The 16623-nt window shown below is 40.6% G+C and overlaps 1 protein-coding gene across 3 annotated transcripts in view; it reads right to left on the bottom strand.

Annotated features, from left to right (window-relative positions):
- Ano4 (anoctamin 4) overlaps positions 1-16623 on the bottom strand; it is a 401446-nt gene that overhangs the window by 372472 nt on the left and 12351 nt on the right. For all 3 annotated transcript variants that reach the window (XM_031349070.1, XM_031349069.1, XM_031349068.1), the window contains exon 2: positions 12441-12524. In XM_031349070.1, the coding sequence (XP_031204930.1) occupies positions 12441-12524 (84 nt within the window). The remainder of the gene's footprint in view (positions 1-12440; positions 12525-16623) is intronic.

Genomic DNA, 16623 nt, shown 5'->3' on the forward strand with positions numbered 1-16623 from the left:
CAGGCCTCAACAGATACAAGAAGATTGAAATAATCCCATGTACCCTATCAGATCACCATGGACTAAGGCTGGTCTTCAAAAGCAATGAAAATAACAGAAAACCCACATATACAAGGAAACTGAACAAGGCCATACTCAATGATAACTTGGTCAAGGAAGAAATAAAGAAAGAAATTAAAGACGTTAGAATTTAATGAAAATGAAGGCACAACATACCCAAACTTATGGGACACAATGAAAGCAGTGCTAAGAGGAAAACTCATAGCCCTGAGTGCCTCTAAAAAGAAACTGGAGAGAGCATACACTAGCAGCTTGACAGCACACCTGAAAGCTCTAGAACAAAAGGAAGCAAATACACCTATGAGGAGGAGATGGCAGGAAATGATCAAACTCAGGGCTGAAATCAAGCAAGTAGAAACAAAAAGAACTATGCAAAGAATCAACCAAACCAGAAGCTGGTTCTTTGAGAAAATCAACAAGATAGACAAACACTTAGCCAGACTAACCAGAGGGCACAGACACAGTATCCAAATTAACAAAATCATAAATAAAAAGGGAGATATAACAACAGAAACTGAGGAAATTCAAAAAGTCATCAGATCCTACTACAAAAGCCTATATTCAACAAAACTGGAAAATCTAGATGGAATGGATAAGTTTCTAGACAGATACCAAACACCAAAGTTAAATCAGAATCAGATAAACCATCTAAACAGTCCCATAACCCCTAAAGAAATAGAAGCAGTCACTAAAAGTCTCCTGACCAAAAAAGGCCCAGGACCAGATAGGTTTAGTGCAGAATTCTATCAGACCTTCAAAGAAGGCCTAATACCAATATTCCTCAAACTATTCCACAAAATAGAAACAGAAGGAACACTACCCAACTCATTCTATGAAGCTGTAGTTACGCTGCTTATTCTCCCTTGGAGATGGAACGGTTTCTGTCTAATCAGGAACTTGTTACAATTTCCTTTCACAGAGGACTTCATAAGAGATTTTTTTCCAATGAATTTATGAAATTCTTAGGAAAATGGATGGATCTGGAGAATATCATCCTGAGTGAGGTAACACAATCACAAAAGAACACACATGGTATGTACTCTCTGATAAGTGGTTATTAGACCAGAAGTTCGGAATACACAAAGTACAATCCACAAACCACAAGAAACTCAAGAAGAAGGAAGACCAAAATGTGGACACTTCATTCCTTCTTAAAAGGGGGAACAAAATACCCACGGAAGGAGGTGCAGAGACTAACTATGGAGCAGAGACTGAAAGAAGGGTACTCCAGCCTGGTATAGCTGTCTCCTGAGAGGCTCTGACAGTACCTGACTAATACAGAAGTAGAGGCTGAAAGCCATCCATTGAACTGAGTACAGGGTCCCCAGTGAAGGAGTTAGAGAAAGGACTTGAAGGAGCTGAAGGATTTGCAGCCCCTTAGGATAAACAACCTACCCTCAGAGCTCCCAGGGACTAAACCGCCAACCAAGGAGTACACATGGTAGGACTGATTGCTCCAGCAGCATGTGTATAGTAGAGGATGGTCAAGTCGGTCATCAATGGGAGGAGAGGCCCTTGGCCCTGTGAAGGTTCTGTGCCCCAGTGTAGGGGAATGCCAGGGCCAGTAAGCAGGAGAGGGTGGGGTGGCAAGCAGAGGGAGTGGAGAGGGAACAGGGGTTTGTTCTTGCTGTTGTTTTGTGGTTTTTTTTTTTTTTTTTTTTTTTGGAGGGGAAACTGGAAAAGGAGAAATCATATGACATGTAAATAAAGAAAATATCTAATAAAAAAAGATTTTTTTCTATTTCTATCATGTTTAATGTTACTAATAAATTTTAAAAACTGGGCCGGGTGGCAGTGGCGCACACCTTTAATCCCAGCACTTGGGAGGCAGAGGCAGGCGGATTTCTGAGTTCGAGGCCAGCCTGGTCTACAAAGTGAGTTCCAGGACAGCCAGGGCTATACAGAGAAACCCTGTCTCAAAACACCAAAAAAAAAAAAAATTTAAAAACTGGTTGAGTGCATATTACTTTTGGCTTCAGAAGATATTATGTATATTTATGAGGCATTTAACTATTATAAATTATTTTGATGACTTAAAAAAAGCAATGGAAGAACAACTTTTTGCTGGACACTCTACACAGCCAGTCTACCCAATACAGCAACTTGACAGGAGTCATTATAGGACAAGCTAAGAACTAGCAGGTGATCGTCCCAAGATGAGTTTGCCTTGGATAAAAAATAAAAATCCATGACAGATTTCCTCCTATAGACAAGGCCCATAAGAAATTCATTTTAGGGAAGATTCTTGCTATTAATATGCTTTTTCTGATATTAAATATATAACATTCACTAGGTATTAGCCCACCCTTTTGAGCAGATCTCTGCAGAACAACAAAGATGTACTGTCTTGTAGTGATGCTATATAGACAAATGAATGGCTTCTTAATTTTTAATGATGATTCTATAAGAATTCCTAACATTATATGAGTATTTATTAAGCTCTTTTATAGTGGGACTGCTGTTAGGTCCTTTCTGATAATCAAAACTGCAGTGAGAACTCTGCCAGTCTCCAAGTATCACCAGTTAATTAATTGCCTCTGAGATAGTAAGCAGCCATTCTACTACTCAGAGCACATTCCAAGAGGTTGTAAAACCATTAACCAAAGGTCATAAAACAACTGATGATTTATTAAAGGTGCTAGGACAGAAGATTAAATATTGACTGGGTTTATCTATACAGCATTTCACTAATAACTTGTTATGGTTTTTCACTCTTCTTGAACATGTGGAGCTGTGACAGGTGATGAATGTTTAGCCAGATAATTACTCCTAATAGATATGCACATAAACATTCTCTGTTGTAAACTTCTTATTCGATTTATGATTTGAATCTATGTGTAAACTTGTGATGAACTTTTACCATGTGATCATATATTCTGAAAGATATTTAAGTGCTGAAGACAAAGAGGAGAGATGATCATTCTGCTTTCCCCCTTTTTCTTAGAGTTTTCGTAGGAAGCTTTTTACAACTTTGAAATAAATGCTAAATTCATTTTTCAAAGTGTCCCTTTTTCTTCCTGTGGACTTCAACTAGTGGGCTGAAAGTTAGAGCTGTGCAAGTCCTGTGGAGATAAAACAAAGGCTATACTACTTAAATCTCTGGCTCTTTTATGATGAGGTGCTAAACGCCAGAGACTACAGTTTCTGGCCTCAGAGGAAAACAGAAGGCAGGTCAGCAACTGAAACAAAGCAACTTAGATTTAGATAAGTAAATTTTTTACTATTATACAACAACCCTAAATATCTCATAAGGCAAAATATTACCCCCATATCTCTTAAGACAACTCCTTACCCTCCACCAATAATGCTCTTCCCCTCTGCTTCCTCACGGAAAACCCAGAACAAGAAAGAAGACCGGCTGGGGCTGGCTCCTAGCAGAAACTCTAAAGGGCACTATCGACTATTTCAACTTTATAGATGACAAAAAATAACAGTTAGCTTTCCCTAGAAAAAGCAGCCTACAGAGGCCAATAGCAGAATGCAAGCCTAGAGCTGTGTGAATACAGAGTCTATGTTGCTTCCCCCTAAACTACAACTAACCACAGGACAAAGACAAAAGAAACGAATCAAACGTAGAACAGAAATTGCACCTGAAGAGATCAAGGGAGAGGGCCTTCTTTGTTCTCAAGGAAGTGGGGCTATGGAGAAGGTGGTGTGAACACAGCCTTGTAGATAAAGTTAGCATCTAGAAACCAGTAGGACAAATCTGTTGTGTGGTAATATTATCCTTTTGGGTAATTTGAAATCAAATCTGTAGTAACAACAGAAAATCTAAAGTTCTCTCTCTCTCTCTCTCTCTCTGTCTCTCTCTGTCTCTCTCTGTCTCTCTCTCTGTCTCTCTCTCTCTGTCTCTCTGTCTCTCTATCTCTGTCTCTCTGTCTCTCTCTCTCTCTTTCTCTCTCTCTCTCTCTCTCTCTCTCTCTCTCTCTCTCTCTCTCACACACACACACACACACACACACACACACACGCAAACCTGCTTTTTGACCTTTTGTAAAAAAGAAAATCTCTTGATCTTCTTACAAGTATTAAACAACACTGCATCATGTCCCCACATGGCAGCTGTCAGCTTAAAGCAACGGAAATTCTACCTCCCAAAAGTCTACGAGACTAGTATCAATCTGCCACAGTCCCCACACTCCCGAACACCTTACCCCAGCTTCCATCACTCATCTGGAGAGTGTGCCTAGTCTCTTCCAGCTTTTGCTTATGAAAATTTGGTATAGTGCATGGGGATGAAACATGCACGCAGTCAGGAGAAAACACAAAGTGAAAAGCATAGATTAGTCTAAGACATGCCAAGATCCACAAAGACTAGATTTTATTTGGAAAGCAAAGCAAAAAGTCCTTAAAGGTCTGCAAAGTGGGATTACACTGACGTTAGTGAAGACAGTCAGAACCATCACTTTCTGTTGATCACCTCTTCCAGGAAGCTCCTGGCTTCTCCACATAGGATCGGCATGGTGACATGATGTCTAAAGGAACGGTGTTAGGGTGCAGGGACTGGAGGTGTGTCAGAAGAAAGTCCTTTCGAAGAGAGGACAGACTGAGAGAGCCAACAAGACAGGAAGGGGAAGGGAGACAAGAAGTAGAAAGGGAAGATTCGGGGACTGAATACATGTTTGTTCTTTCCTATGCCATGCTAGACACCACACAGACATCAACTCAGCACACTGCCCCCACCCAGGCTTTCCAGACAAGCCTTGCTTCTCCATTCTGAGCTGAGCCTCCCGTGAATTAGAGGGTGCTTTCATTATCTTCAAAATTCCTTTCTGGTCTTTCTCTACTTGGCTCTCTTCACTTCCATCCTACAAGCCCCTAGCTACTTGGCTCTGGGACGACACTCTCTGTTCAGTTAATCCCCATCACAGGGCAGCAGGGAGATCATGGGAAAGGCTGTGCGGCAGAGGCCGTGTGGAGGTCATTAAAGGACTGAATTAAAGCACTGACTTCCGTAAAGAAAACAAACTTCAGAGCCACAGCCACATGGACACAGGAAAAGAGCCTGCAGCGACCAGCTGACTCATCTGTGTGGTTTGAGTTTAAATGTCTCCCATAGGTGCAGATCTTTGAATTTATATTCCCCAGCTGGTGACACTTTTGGGGGAGGTTGTGGAACTTGTACTCTTTGCTGGAGGAAGTACATCACTGGGGGGCTGGGGAGGGGAGGCTTTGAGAGTCTATAGGCTTTTCCTACTTCCTGTTCATTCTTCCTGCTTATTGCTTCCAGTTGAGGATTTGAGTTATTAGTGCCCTGTGTCCTGCCTCCATTCCTCTCTGCCATAATGTACCCTTTTTCCTCTAAACCCTATGATGGTATAGGCTATGGAAGTGAAGTTCCAGAGTACTCCATTTAAGTGGATGTTTTATTATATTCTTTATTTTTAAAAATTGAAACCAAGGTGCTGGAGGGATGGCTCAGCCGTTAAGAGCACTGACTGCTCTTCTGAAGGTCCTGAGTTCAAATCCCAGCAACCACATGGTAGCTCACAACCATCCGTAATGAGATCTGACACCCTCTTTTGGTGTGTCTGAAGACAGCTACAGTGTACTTACACATAAAATATAAATAAATCAGCCAGGCAGGTGGCGCATGCCTTTAAAAAAAAAAAATTGAAACCAGAATTCTTCCTTATTATGCCAAAGAATTCTTACCTCATCACATTACTCAGACACTCAAGTCTTTCTTTAAATACTTTTTTAAAAATTATTGACATTATAGTCTAATCACATCCCTTTCCTCCCTCTAGACCAGCGCTTCTCTACTTGTGGGTCATGACTGCTGTGTGGGGGGTCATATATCAGATATGCTACATATCATATATTTACATTATGAATTGTACCAGTAGCAAGACTACAGTTATGAAGTGACAGTGAGATAATCTTATTATCGGAGGTCACTTTAACATGAAGAACTGTATTAAGGGCATTAGGAAGGTTGAGAACCACTGTATCTAAACCCTCCGGTGTACTCCCTCCCATTGCTTTCTTTGGAATTCACAGCCTCTTTTAACTGTTGGTGTGTGTGTGTGTGTAACTATGCTGTGAGACTGTATCTCTTAAGAATGTCAGAAACTATATCCACACAGTCTCAGTAGCATGGCTGCCTAAACAGAACCTGAACACAGATGACATGAACATGCATACTAGTGTGTAAGGGGAGAAAGCTCACAAGGCCTCAGCCCTAGACAAAGAACTACAGTCAACTAAAGAATGCTGAGCACAAGAGAAATAGTCTTCCCCAAGGAAAATCACATCAATCCATTATTCATTATCAAATGGTCAGCCCTGAAAACCTATAGATTCAAGTCTCTTTCTCTTTCCTTCCACATGCCCAAGTCCTTCTAGAATCATTACCAAGAAGAGAACACACTGTGAAAGTGTGTTTAAGGCTGTATAAGTGCTCCTTAATTTAAGAATGGAAAACTGTTGTAAATATAAAAAGGACATTATTCAACCTTTAGCAAAGAGGCCTTTGTTTAACAAGCAAGGAAGACATCTTGTTAAGTGAAACCAGCCAGGCACAGAGGAAAAACAAACAAACAAAACAAACAAAAAACAAAAAACACTGCACAGCCTCACTTTTTTATGCAATCTTTAAGTATAAAAGGTCAAATAACCTCAACTACACAGAAACAGGGGGTAAATGTAGTTCAGGGGAATAGGAGGAAGGAATGGGAGATGGAGGTCAAAGGATACCATATATTAATGACATTGTATTGTACACTGCAAATTTGTTAAAAGAGTTAAATTTTAGAAATGCACACAATACACAAATAAAGAAAACTAGGAGTCGAGGTGAGGAGACACAACATCTATCCCAACACCAGGAGTAACTGGGACCAGCAGGACTCAGGCATGCAGGAACTCCACCAGACCTATGTATTTTCAGTATTGCTGTAGACAAGCATCTACATAAGACTGTTCAATTGATTGTTTTATATCAAACAATTTTATAATACCCATTTTTATTGTTACAATATTTTATAAATTTTAAAGAATATGACAAAATAAAAAAAGAAAGATACTGCAGGTATTGGAGGGGGGTCTCTTGGAGGAGTTAGGGTACAAAAAGGAAACAACAATGTGCTATAATTCTATTTACTTAAAATATTTTTTAAATGTTAACAAATTCAGATAAATTGAAATCATGTATCTTTTCTCATCATAATGCAATAAAACTTAAATCAATAAAAAGCAAACTAGGAGCCAATGGCTATGTTAATTTTCTTAGTAATAATTTGATTATATGTATAATGTATATTATATATCAAATGTCATATTGTATACTCTAAATATGTACATAAAACACATATTGTCAAATCACATAACTGTACACATAACTGTAACTATTCACCATAACCATATGCCTATTTTCTTCCTTCAAAAATAATTTTTGAAGGTGTTCAATAACTCTGGACTCTCCAAAGTTTCAGGTTTTACTGGTTCTTATAGAAAATCATAGCTACTTTGTAGCATTTTCTTAATGTTAAGAAGACACTGTTCACACTGCTAAAGGGTTTTTATTCATGTTTGTTATCCCAGAAATGGTGCTCATTAGCAAATATTTTAATCCACTTCATTGATACAAACGAGCTGTAATAAGATTTGCACAATTATGATCAAATGTAAATGGGGCACTCTAAATTTAAAAGTAGCAATGAGGTCAAAGTATTTTGAGGGAACAGCCAACCAAAGGGACAGCTGGCATAGCAGAAACAAGCCACAGGATGTCCCTCCCACTAGTGGCAGGCACATGCTCCCCACCCCCCACTCCACCCTCCACCCCCTCTGCAACATCAGTCCACTCAGGGAGAAAGAACTGTGGCAACAGGTATCTCGGTTGCCTTTAAGTTCAACATCAACAGTGTCACTTGACAGATTCATAACTGGCAAGGGGACCAGAGAAAGCATACCCAGTGCTGTCATCAGTCTTGGGGGGGGAGGGGAATCTGGTATTAATCACCTCTGAGGTTCTTACAGCTCTAATACATGGGTAAGAGCTATCATAAAATAGGGAGTCAGCCCAGAGCCAAAACATTATGAAGGGTTTTGAAAGAATGGTTTGTCTGTGCCTGGGATCTTCCCCATACCTCTGCTTCAGCAGCTCATGCAGGGATTAATCTATGCAAGCCTTGTATCTTAGAATCCCTCACATACAGAGGCAGGACGACTATTCTCTAAGACAGTGGCTCTCAACCTTCCTAATGCTGTCACCCTTTAAGATAGCTCCTCGTGTTGTAGTGACTCCCAACCAAAAAATTACTTTTGTTGCTACTTTATAACTGTAATGTTGCTACTGCTATGAATCATAATGTAAGTATCTGTGTTTTTCTGATGGTCTTAGGTGACCCTTATGAAAGGGTCATTCGACCCCAAGGGGTCACAACCCACAGATTGAGAACCTCTCTAAGAAGATGAGTGTAAGGGATGAAAGAAAGCAAAAATTATTCAGACAGAGCTCTTTAAATGATCCGAAGGAAGACACTCTCCCTCTAGCCCTGAGTGTCTAAACTCTTCTTCTATTTTCTGCTTTTGCCATGAATGTTACCAAAAGCTCTTTGTTGCCAAGACTTTGGATAGATGTGGGAAATGGATGCTGCCTATTGCCTCTGGAGAATCTCATGTCCTTCCTTCAACAGCTTTGACTTTGTTTTTATGGGGGGCACTCTGCCACAACCCCGAGGAGTCCTGGGGATAGCAACTCACAACAGGTGATTTAATTCCATCTCCACACACCTGTCCAGACCCTCAAATGGGGCTTGATAGGGACAAGGTCAGTTGATTGACTCAGGGATGGTCATGGGACCACACAAATCTGAGGATACAAGTCAGGTCTCCTGGGGTTCTCCAGGGAAAGGCTCTCCACTGCAATCCTTTTCCTCACTGTGGCTGCCACCATGAGGATAAGCCACCACAAAAGCAGAGGGGAGAAGGCCTCTCACAACAGTTCAGAATGATCCTGCTTCTGGTCTTCTGATGAAGAAAGAATAAGCTCTTTATGGTCTTGGCCAGTTGGGGAACTGAATTAAGTTTCTGGTTATATTGTCACCTTAGAAAACTAAGCATCCCCTGTCCCCACCTCCCTTTCAAAAGTTAGATCTCCTGTTAAAAAAAAAAAAAAAAAAAAAAAAAAAAGTTCCACAAAACTGTGTGGCTTAACATAACAGAAATGTATTACTTCACAGTTCCGGAAAGCAGAAGTCGAAAGTGACATGTCACAGGGGCCACACAGCCTCTGATGGCTCCACCAGTGAATCTGGTCCTTGCCTTTCTCTTGGGTTTCTGTGTTCCTAGAATCCAGTTATTCCTTGACTGATAGACATCTTATCCCACTGCCACATGGCATTGCCCCTGTTCATTTCTCTAACCCTTCTCGTTAGGGCATACTGGTGGATTAGTGCCTATACTAAGCAAGTGTGATATCATCTTAACTTGATGCCATTCACAAAGACCCTACTTCCAAATGAGGTCACATTTGCAGGTACTGAAGACTCGGACTTCCAGGTACCTTTTGGAAGACTCGGTTTAACTCATACATCCTGACGTGGTAGGTACAGCTTCTGAGTCGAGAAAGGACATTTGCCCTTGTGTGCAAGTTGGCAGGTAACAGAAATTCCATCCAAGAGAATCAAGGTGGCCTATGTTCAAACCCCAATTCTTACTACCAATGAGTCCAGAGTCAACTGCTTAACCCGCCCAGGGTCTCAGTTTCCCCATCTATAAAGTCCTACCTCAGGACCTTTTTAGCATTAAATGAGTAAATACAGAAAAAGTACTCAGAATAGCACTTAGGAAACATCTTCCCCCAATGTGTCTCCCATTATATCATTCTTACTAGGCCTCCCTCCAGTTTCATTAGGGATGTCTTCATTCAGTCCATGTCCCACAGCTCCTTACACCAATCTCTGCAACATGAATCCTATATAGGCTTGTCACCGGGGTCGACTTTGAGCTCTGAGTTGCTCTGATTTTCGAGAATTGTGCTTGCTTAACTCCCTTCCCTTTGTCTCTCTTTCTGTCCTAACTGGGTTCCCCTCAAAGGCCAGTCCTTGGCTCTCTGCACACAGAATGTAGTGGTTCTCACTCTCATGATCTCAGGCAATCCCAAAGACTCAGCCAACCTCTCCATGCAGGCAGTGCTTCTGGCTGCACCCTCTGATCATTCTACCCACAATTCTAGCTTCCTCCAAGAGACTTTAAGGAGTCCCATGCATACTGCACATCCAAGCTATAATGGTCAGGCCCCTGCATATCTAAACTACATTGCTTGTACCCTTTTCCTAACTTCCATATTTCTGACAGTGGTTAGACTCATCGTCACCCCGACTCAAAATCTCAGAGCGTTCTTGTCTACCTTCAGACATAGTCAATGACCACTCTAGCCCACTAACCTATCCTTCACTCTCTGATGTGCCTCTTGACCCCAGTTTCTTGGCTTTGTTATCGTCTCATGTCAGGACCAGTCCGAGCACTGACTTGCGTAACACACCAGATTCTCCCACAGGAATCACAGCAAGTCCACTCTCAGAATAATCTCTCGTCCATGCTGGTCACTCAAGCTTCTCATTGTCTTACTGCAGACCCTCCCTCTATGGCCTCCCTCTTCTTGACAAATATTTCTAAAAACATCTTAAGTATTTGATATTTTCAAACAGGCCCTGAAGGATGAGCTCCAGAGGATTATTTTTAACTGTCATTACTCTTCATTTTAAAATTAATTGCTTAAAAAAATCAATACTCTGGACCAAGTTCTACCATTTGATTTTAATGCTTGAGTCTGCCTTGGTGTTCAAATGAAGTGATACCAATCCACAGACTTCATGAGAGGTGAAAAACTGGATATGTCAAGGTGTACCCACACCATGTAAAGATTCAGAGACCTCATATCAGTGAACAGCGACAGACTTCAGAGTAAATTAGACAGGGGTGATGGCAGTGCTGACTCTATAAAATACCCAGAAGTACGATGTTGGGGTTCAAAGGTCATCCCACTGAAACTAACAGCATGTTGTCTTGCAAGCAGCAAAGTCAGAGAACATGTGTTAATAAACTAATCAGGGAATTGGGGGTCATTTTGCTTTATGGCATTTTAAATCCAATGTGGATTTTAATGGGCATTTCGAACAGAAGGTGTCCATGTTTAGTTTTATGTTCGAATATACTTGGGTAACTTTATAATCAAAAGTCTTTAAATCCATTGTACAGGCTCATCATTATTTGATAGAGCTCCCTGCCATGGCTGTTAAAGAAGCCACATTCTGGAGTCTCAAGGCACGGGTTGTAGTCTAAGAGACTTGTACCGGAACCCTGATCACATTAATAACAAAAAGAAGTCAAGTCCCCTAATCTGTACGATGAAGAAATGCTGGCACCGTCTCACAGAGTTCCTCTCTAGTAAGATGGATGAAGTAGGGAGCCAACAGCAGCTGACGGATACAAAATAAACATCAGCTGTGATCTCCACCAAATTGTTTGTGAGTTACTGCCTACGATTCTGAACTCAAGAAAGTTTTGAAATAAGTGGGAGAGAACAGACTCAAAAAACAGAAAAATAAAGAAGGTTGTGCTACTCTTCCCCCTTTCTTTCCTTGGGTGGGAAAGAAAGTAGGAGAGTATGGATGTGCTCTGCCCGTGTTGCTGGTTCACAGGCTTCCTGGCATGGAGGGGAGAGAAGAGCAGGGCCCAATCTGAGGACATTTCCAATGTCACATACTGTATGGAGTGGAGATGTCGTTTCTGAGAAGGAAGGGACAGAGTGGCTATAAGTATTCTTCAGACAGCAGAATGTCTTTAAGGACAGCAGAGGCATAAATTAGAATACATGCAGAAGGGCTCCTGAGAGGGTGGGAAGCTGTCCGTCTGGTTCTCGTTGGTTCATTCATACCCCAACAAGGAAAGCCTGACTTTGGATTTTAGCACCGCACTAACACCTGCTTCACACACTCTTCAGACAGGAAAGGATGCACCTTTCCTCCAAGAACTGGTGGACAAAATTTTCCATAATTTTCGTAACATTAGTTTCCTATTTGCAGTTACCAGGAGGTTTCTTCCTAAAAGAATATTTAATGATACTCCACAGATATCACAAAGGAACTTGATTGTGATATTAAGTGTGTAACAGTTCAGATAACACACCAAGGAAAGAGGTAAAGCAAACATTGAAAAATCAGCAAAGCAGGAAAAGGCCAATTCAGGGTAGACTAGTTTTTCCAACTCCTTTCGATGGCAGCAAGAATCCACAAGAGGGCGCTCCAGGACGAGAACCCACCAGCAGTAAATACCAATTCTTTCCCAGGTATTTTTTTACTTGTTCCTTCGTAAGCCACCCTCCCTCCCAGGTTAAGAATGTTATATGACAGTCGCTGCAAATTGCTCACCTATGGTGATCTGGCTGACACAGCTGTAGAAGCTTCCTGTCGTTGCAGAGGACAGGTTATAACTCCCGCTGCTCACATCTTTGTCTGTTAAGAAAGCAAGACAATGGAACTAATGATTTATTCTAGGTACTAGGACATAAGATAACATACCGAGTTTATCTATACAAAACTTCTCTAATAACTTACTTGTGTTTTTAACTTTCCATGAACCTGTGGTGCTATGACAGGTGATGAATGTTTAGCCAGAATAATTACTCCTAATGGACACACACGTACACATTCTCTATTGTAAACCTTTTATTGGAGTTATGATTTGAATTAATGTGTAAACTTGTGATGAACTTTTACCATGTGATCATGCATTCTGAAGGATGTGTAAGTGCCGAGGACAAAGTGAGCTGCGTGAGTTCCCCGTGCCCCATTTAGGATCTCTCCATTTTGCCCCGTTTGCTTAGCAAGCTTTCGTAAGAAACTTGATGGCTCCTCTTTCCAAGAGACCTTGTGCACTCATTCAACTTGAAGTTTACAAGTTTGACAGTTCAGTTCAGGCCATGGCAGGGCCCCTATCTCCTTCTGCCAGAGGTCTTTTGAGGTCTCTTTTTCAGGGCAATATTCTTCCAACTCCGTCTTATATAAAGAGAACATCTGCCCTTGAAAGTTGGGTCTGCAGGAGGCCCAGTCAACATTCCTTTTGTGATAACCATCTCAGGCTCAGGCTTCTGCACCATGTCCAGACATTACACATAGTCCTTGCTTCTTTGTGTTTGTGGCTTTGTTTTTTGTTTTTTTTTTAATTATTTTTTTACATGTTTTGTTTATTTACAATATCTCCTTTCTCAGGTTCCCCTCAAAAAAAAAAAAAAAAAAAAAACAGAAAAAGAAAAAGAAAAAGAAAGAAAAGAAAAGAAAAAAAAGAAAGCAAGACAAAAAGGTTAATGCCAACTCATGGTTACTATGACTACAATGTAAGCTTATGACTGAAACTAAATAACAAAGGCAGCTCTGCGTCTGTGACACTACACAGGTGCTCTCGTACTCATCTGCTGGGTCATGGGGATCAAGCACACAAGGTTGTGGGTGCGCTTTTGCACACAAGCAATCTCTGAGCTTGTCAAGGGCAGACCCAAATGTAACAATGTTCATTGACTCAAAGCAAGATGAAAGGAAGAAAAGAGTTAAAGGACGTACACACATACACACACACACACACACACACACACACACACACACACACACCACACACAAATAGCTTTCACTTCTTCCTAGTTTTAAAGAGGTTGTGGTCACAGACAAGAAATAGGAGGATTTGGGTTGAAAGGCCAGCTTTGTTTAATGTAAGTTCTTTTAACTTGCTTAATTCCTTCCAGTATTAGTCTCCACCTGAACACAGTGGTCATAAGGCTAATCTCAAGGATAGGGAGATGAAATACAGCTCGTAAGAGCTGGATCAGCCACAGGAAATGTGCCCCTGGCACATAAGTCAGTCTATGCAGAATGTGCTGTATTGACCAATCCAGACCTAACGCATAGCAAATGAGTCTACCTGCCTGCTCCAAAGTCGCCATTCTAGATTCTCTCCAAAGCCTTCGCTAACAGCCTCTCTTTAGAAGATTTTGGAGAGGAGATCTTGAGGGAGCAGGGTTAAAGGCATCAGAAATGCACACCAACAGAGAGAAATCTTTATTAGTGATAGGTGGCTGTGGATGAGCAGGAAGAACAGGCATGAAGGAGAAAAGCGCATCGAAGACTAGGAGTCAATAGTAAAGTAGGACTCTTGAATTAAAAACAGTTGCCTAGGAAGAGGCTGTGGATAAAGGGAAGTGGCAAAGCCCCTCTGCTCTCAGTGGTAAGTCTAGGGTAGCAAAGGCACAAAGAGGTGTGGCAATCTGCGACATAAGGAAACCATGTGTAGAAAGGTGCACACGCTTATGGGCCTTGAACAGAAAACATCATTCAAAAGCTTATGTGTGGCTCTTAAACCAGACTTTTCAGGACAGCCTTAACATCGATTTAGTCCTTGAGAGACCAGTTTTGGTGAAATGAGAATATCATATAATCAGAGGGAAAATTTGAAATTGAATGAAATCAATGAAGTCTGCAGATACTGAAATATATATATATATATATATATACAAATATATATGTATGCATATATTGGAATATAATATAATATATTGGAGTCAATACATATTGACTCCAGGATATATATATATAATGTAATATATTACATGCATAATAATATATAATATATATTAGACACCTGAGCATATGTTGGTCATATTATTTGTCTATCAGTCTGTTTCTTTGTTTAGGAGATGGAGATAATAAAGGCACTAAACTTATTATATGAACATTAAATCAGTTAATAATAAAGTCTTTTTACAACCACATCTAGTAGCATAAAACACCCACTTGGTATCAATTACTGTTCTTTTTCTATAGTTTTAAAAGAGCAAGCATATCTATAATACAGAATACTATACAGGAAAGAAAATGAATGGCAGAAAGCTTCACAAAGTATCATGGGTTAATCTTATTCACATAAGGTGGGATTAAAAAAAAAAAAAAACAAGGAACAATGCATGTGATTCTAGTCACAAAGCCTTGAACAACAGGAGCTGGGATGACGTCTCAGTCAGGAAAGTGCTCTTCAGGCATGAAGTGCTGAGTTCAATTCCCAGATCTCATGATTAAAAACAAACAAGCAAAGCCTTGCATGGTGCTGTTCTGTGCGATCCCAGTGAGAGGACGAGAGAGGTGGAGAGGACAGGTCCCGGGGCTCACTGAATAGCCAGCCTAGCCTGCTTGGCAAGTACCCAAAAGGTGAGCAACCCATGAGGGTGTCCTCTGGCCTGTGCATGCATGAGTGCATGTGCACACACACACACACACACACACACACACATGTACACACAATCAAAAACACTTGAATAAAAACAGAACTAAATTAAATTACTCATGGATTCATATACGGACAATAAAACAGCACATAAAAGTAATAAAAGTGATTACTATTTAAGTGGTAAAGCACAGTGGTTGCAAAAGAGAGTTTAAATTATGAGTAGGTTTAGGACATGGCTAGGTCTTGCCAAATAAGATTTGCTATTTGACTTGGGTAGTGGTCCCCTGGTATTGATTTTACAACCTATTGCTTAATTATAAATTTGTATTTTGTGCTTCCCACTTGTGCAAAGTTATAATAGTTCATAACTCTTTTTAATTTTAAACTTTTTATTTGGAGATAATCTTAGACTTCCTGAAAATTTATAAAAATGGTTCAGGGTCTCAGATTGCATTGGTTCTGATATGTTCCAGTCTACTCCCATCTGTGGCAGTTCCTCCATCTTTCATAGCTCATACAGCTCATAACTTTTAAAAAGAAAACTGGAAGGGTGGATATTGTGGTACGGTAAATCTGGAATATTAAATTCTACAAAAGCATAAGAGAAAGAGAAGGCAGAAATCTTAAACCAGTGACTCTTTAATACAGTTCCTTGTGTTGTGGTAACCTTCAACCATAAAATTATTTTTGTTGTTGCTTCATAACTATAATTTTCTACTTTGTGAATTATATCATGTAAATATCTATTTTTCCAATGGTCCTGGGCAACTCCTGTAAAAGGGTCATTCATCACCTCCCCCAGCTCCAAAGGGGTCTTGACCCATAGGTTGAGAACCACTGAGTTAGACAGATCTAAGCTAGCACCTGTTGTCTGCTAGGTGTTGGGCTAAACAGTCATTACTCCATGTGTACCCAGTATTTTACTTATGGCAGGTATGAATATCCCATTACCCAGCTAAGAAACTGAGGGTTTAAAAAGTGAAGGAACTTGCTCAGACTTGCCCTCCTGGGAAGCCACAATTTTACACTAGAAAAATAATCAAGCCAGGCAGTGGTGGCGCATGCCTTTAATCTCAGCACTTGGGAGGCAGAGGCAGGTGGATTTCTGAGTTCAAGGCCAGCTTGGTCTACAGAGTGAGTTCCAGGACAGCCAGGGCTACAGAGAGAAACCCTGTCTCGAAAAACCAAGGAAAAAAAAAAAAGAAAAAGAAAGAAAGAAAAATAATCAAAGCCAGCCTGAGAGATTAGACAAACAAACTGTGTGTGGGAAAGGCCCAGACTCAAAACAGTCAATATTCTAGTGGACGTTCTTGGTGAAAAGTTTTAAGAGAAAAAAAAAAA

The sequence above is a fragment of the Mastomys coucha genome, unplaced genomic scaffold (assembly GCF_008632895.1).
Source record: "Mastomys coucha isolate ucsf_1 unplaced genomic scaffold, UCSF_Mcou_1 pScaffold4, whole genome shotgun sequence".
Taxonomy (NCBI): domain Eukaryota; kingdom Metazoa; phylum Chordata; class Mammalia; order Rodentia; family Muridae; genus Mastomys; species Mastomys coucha.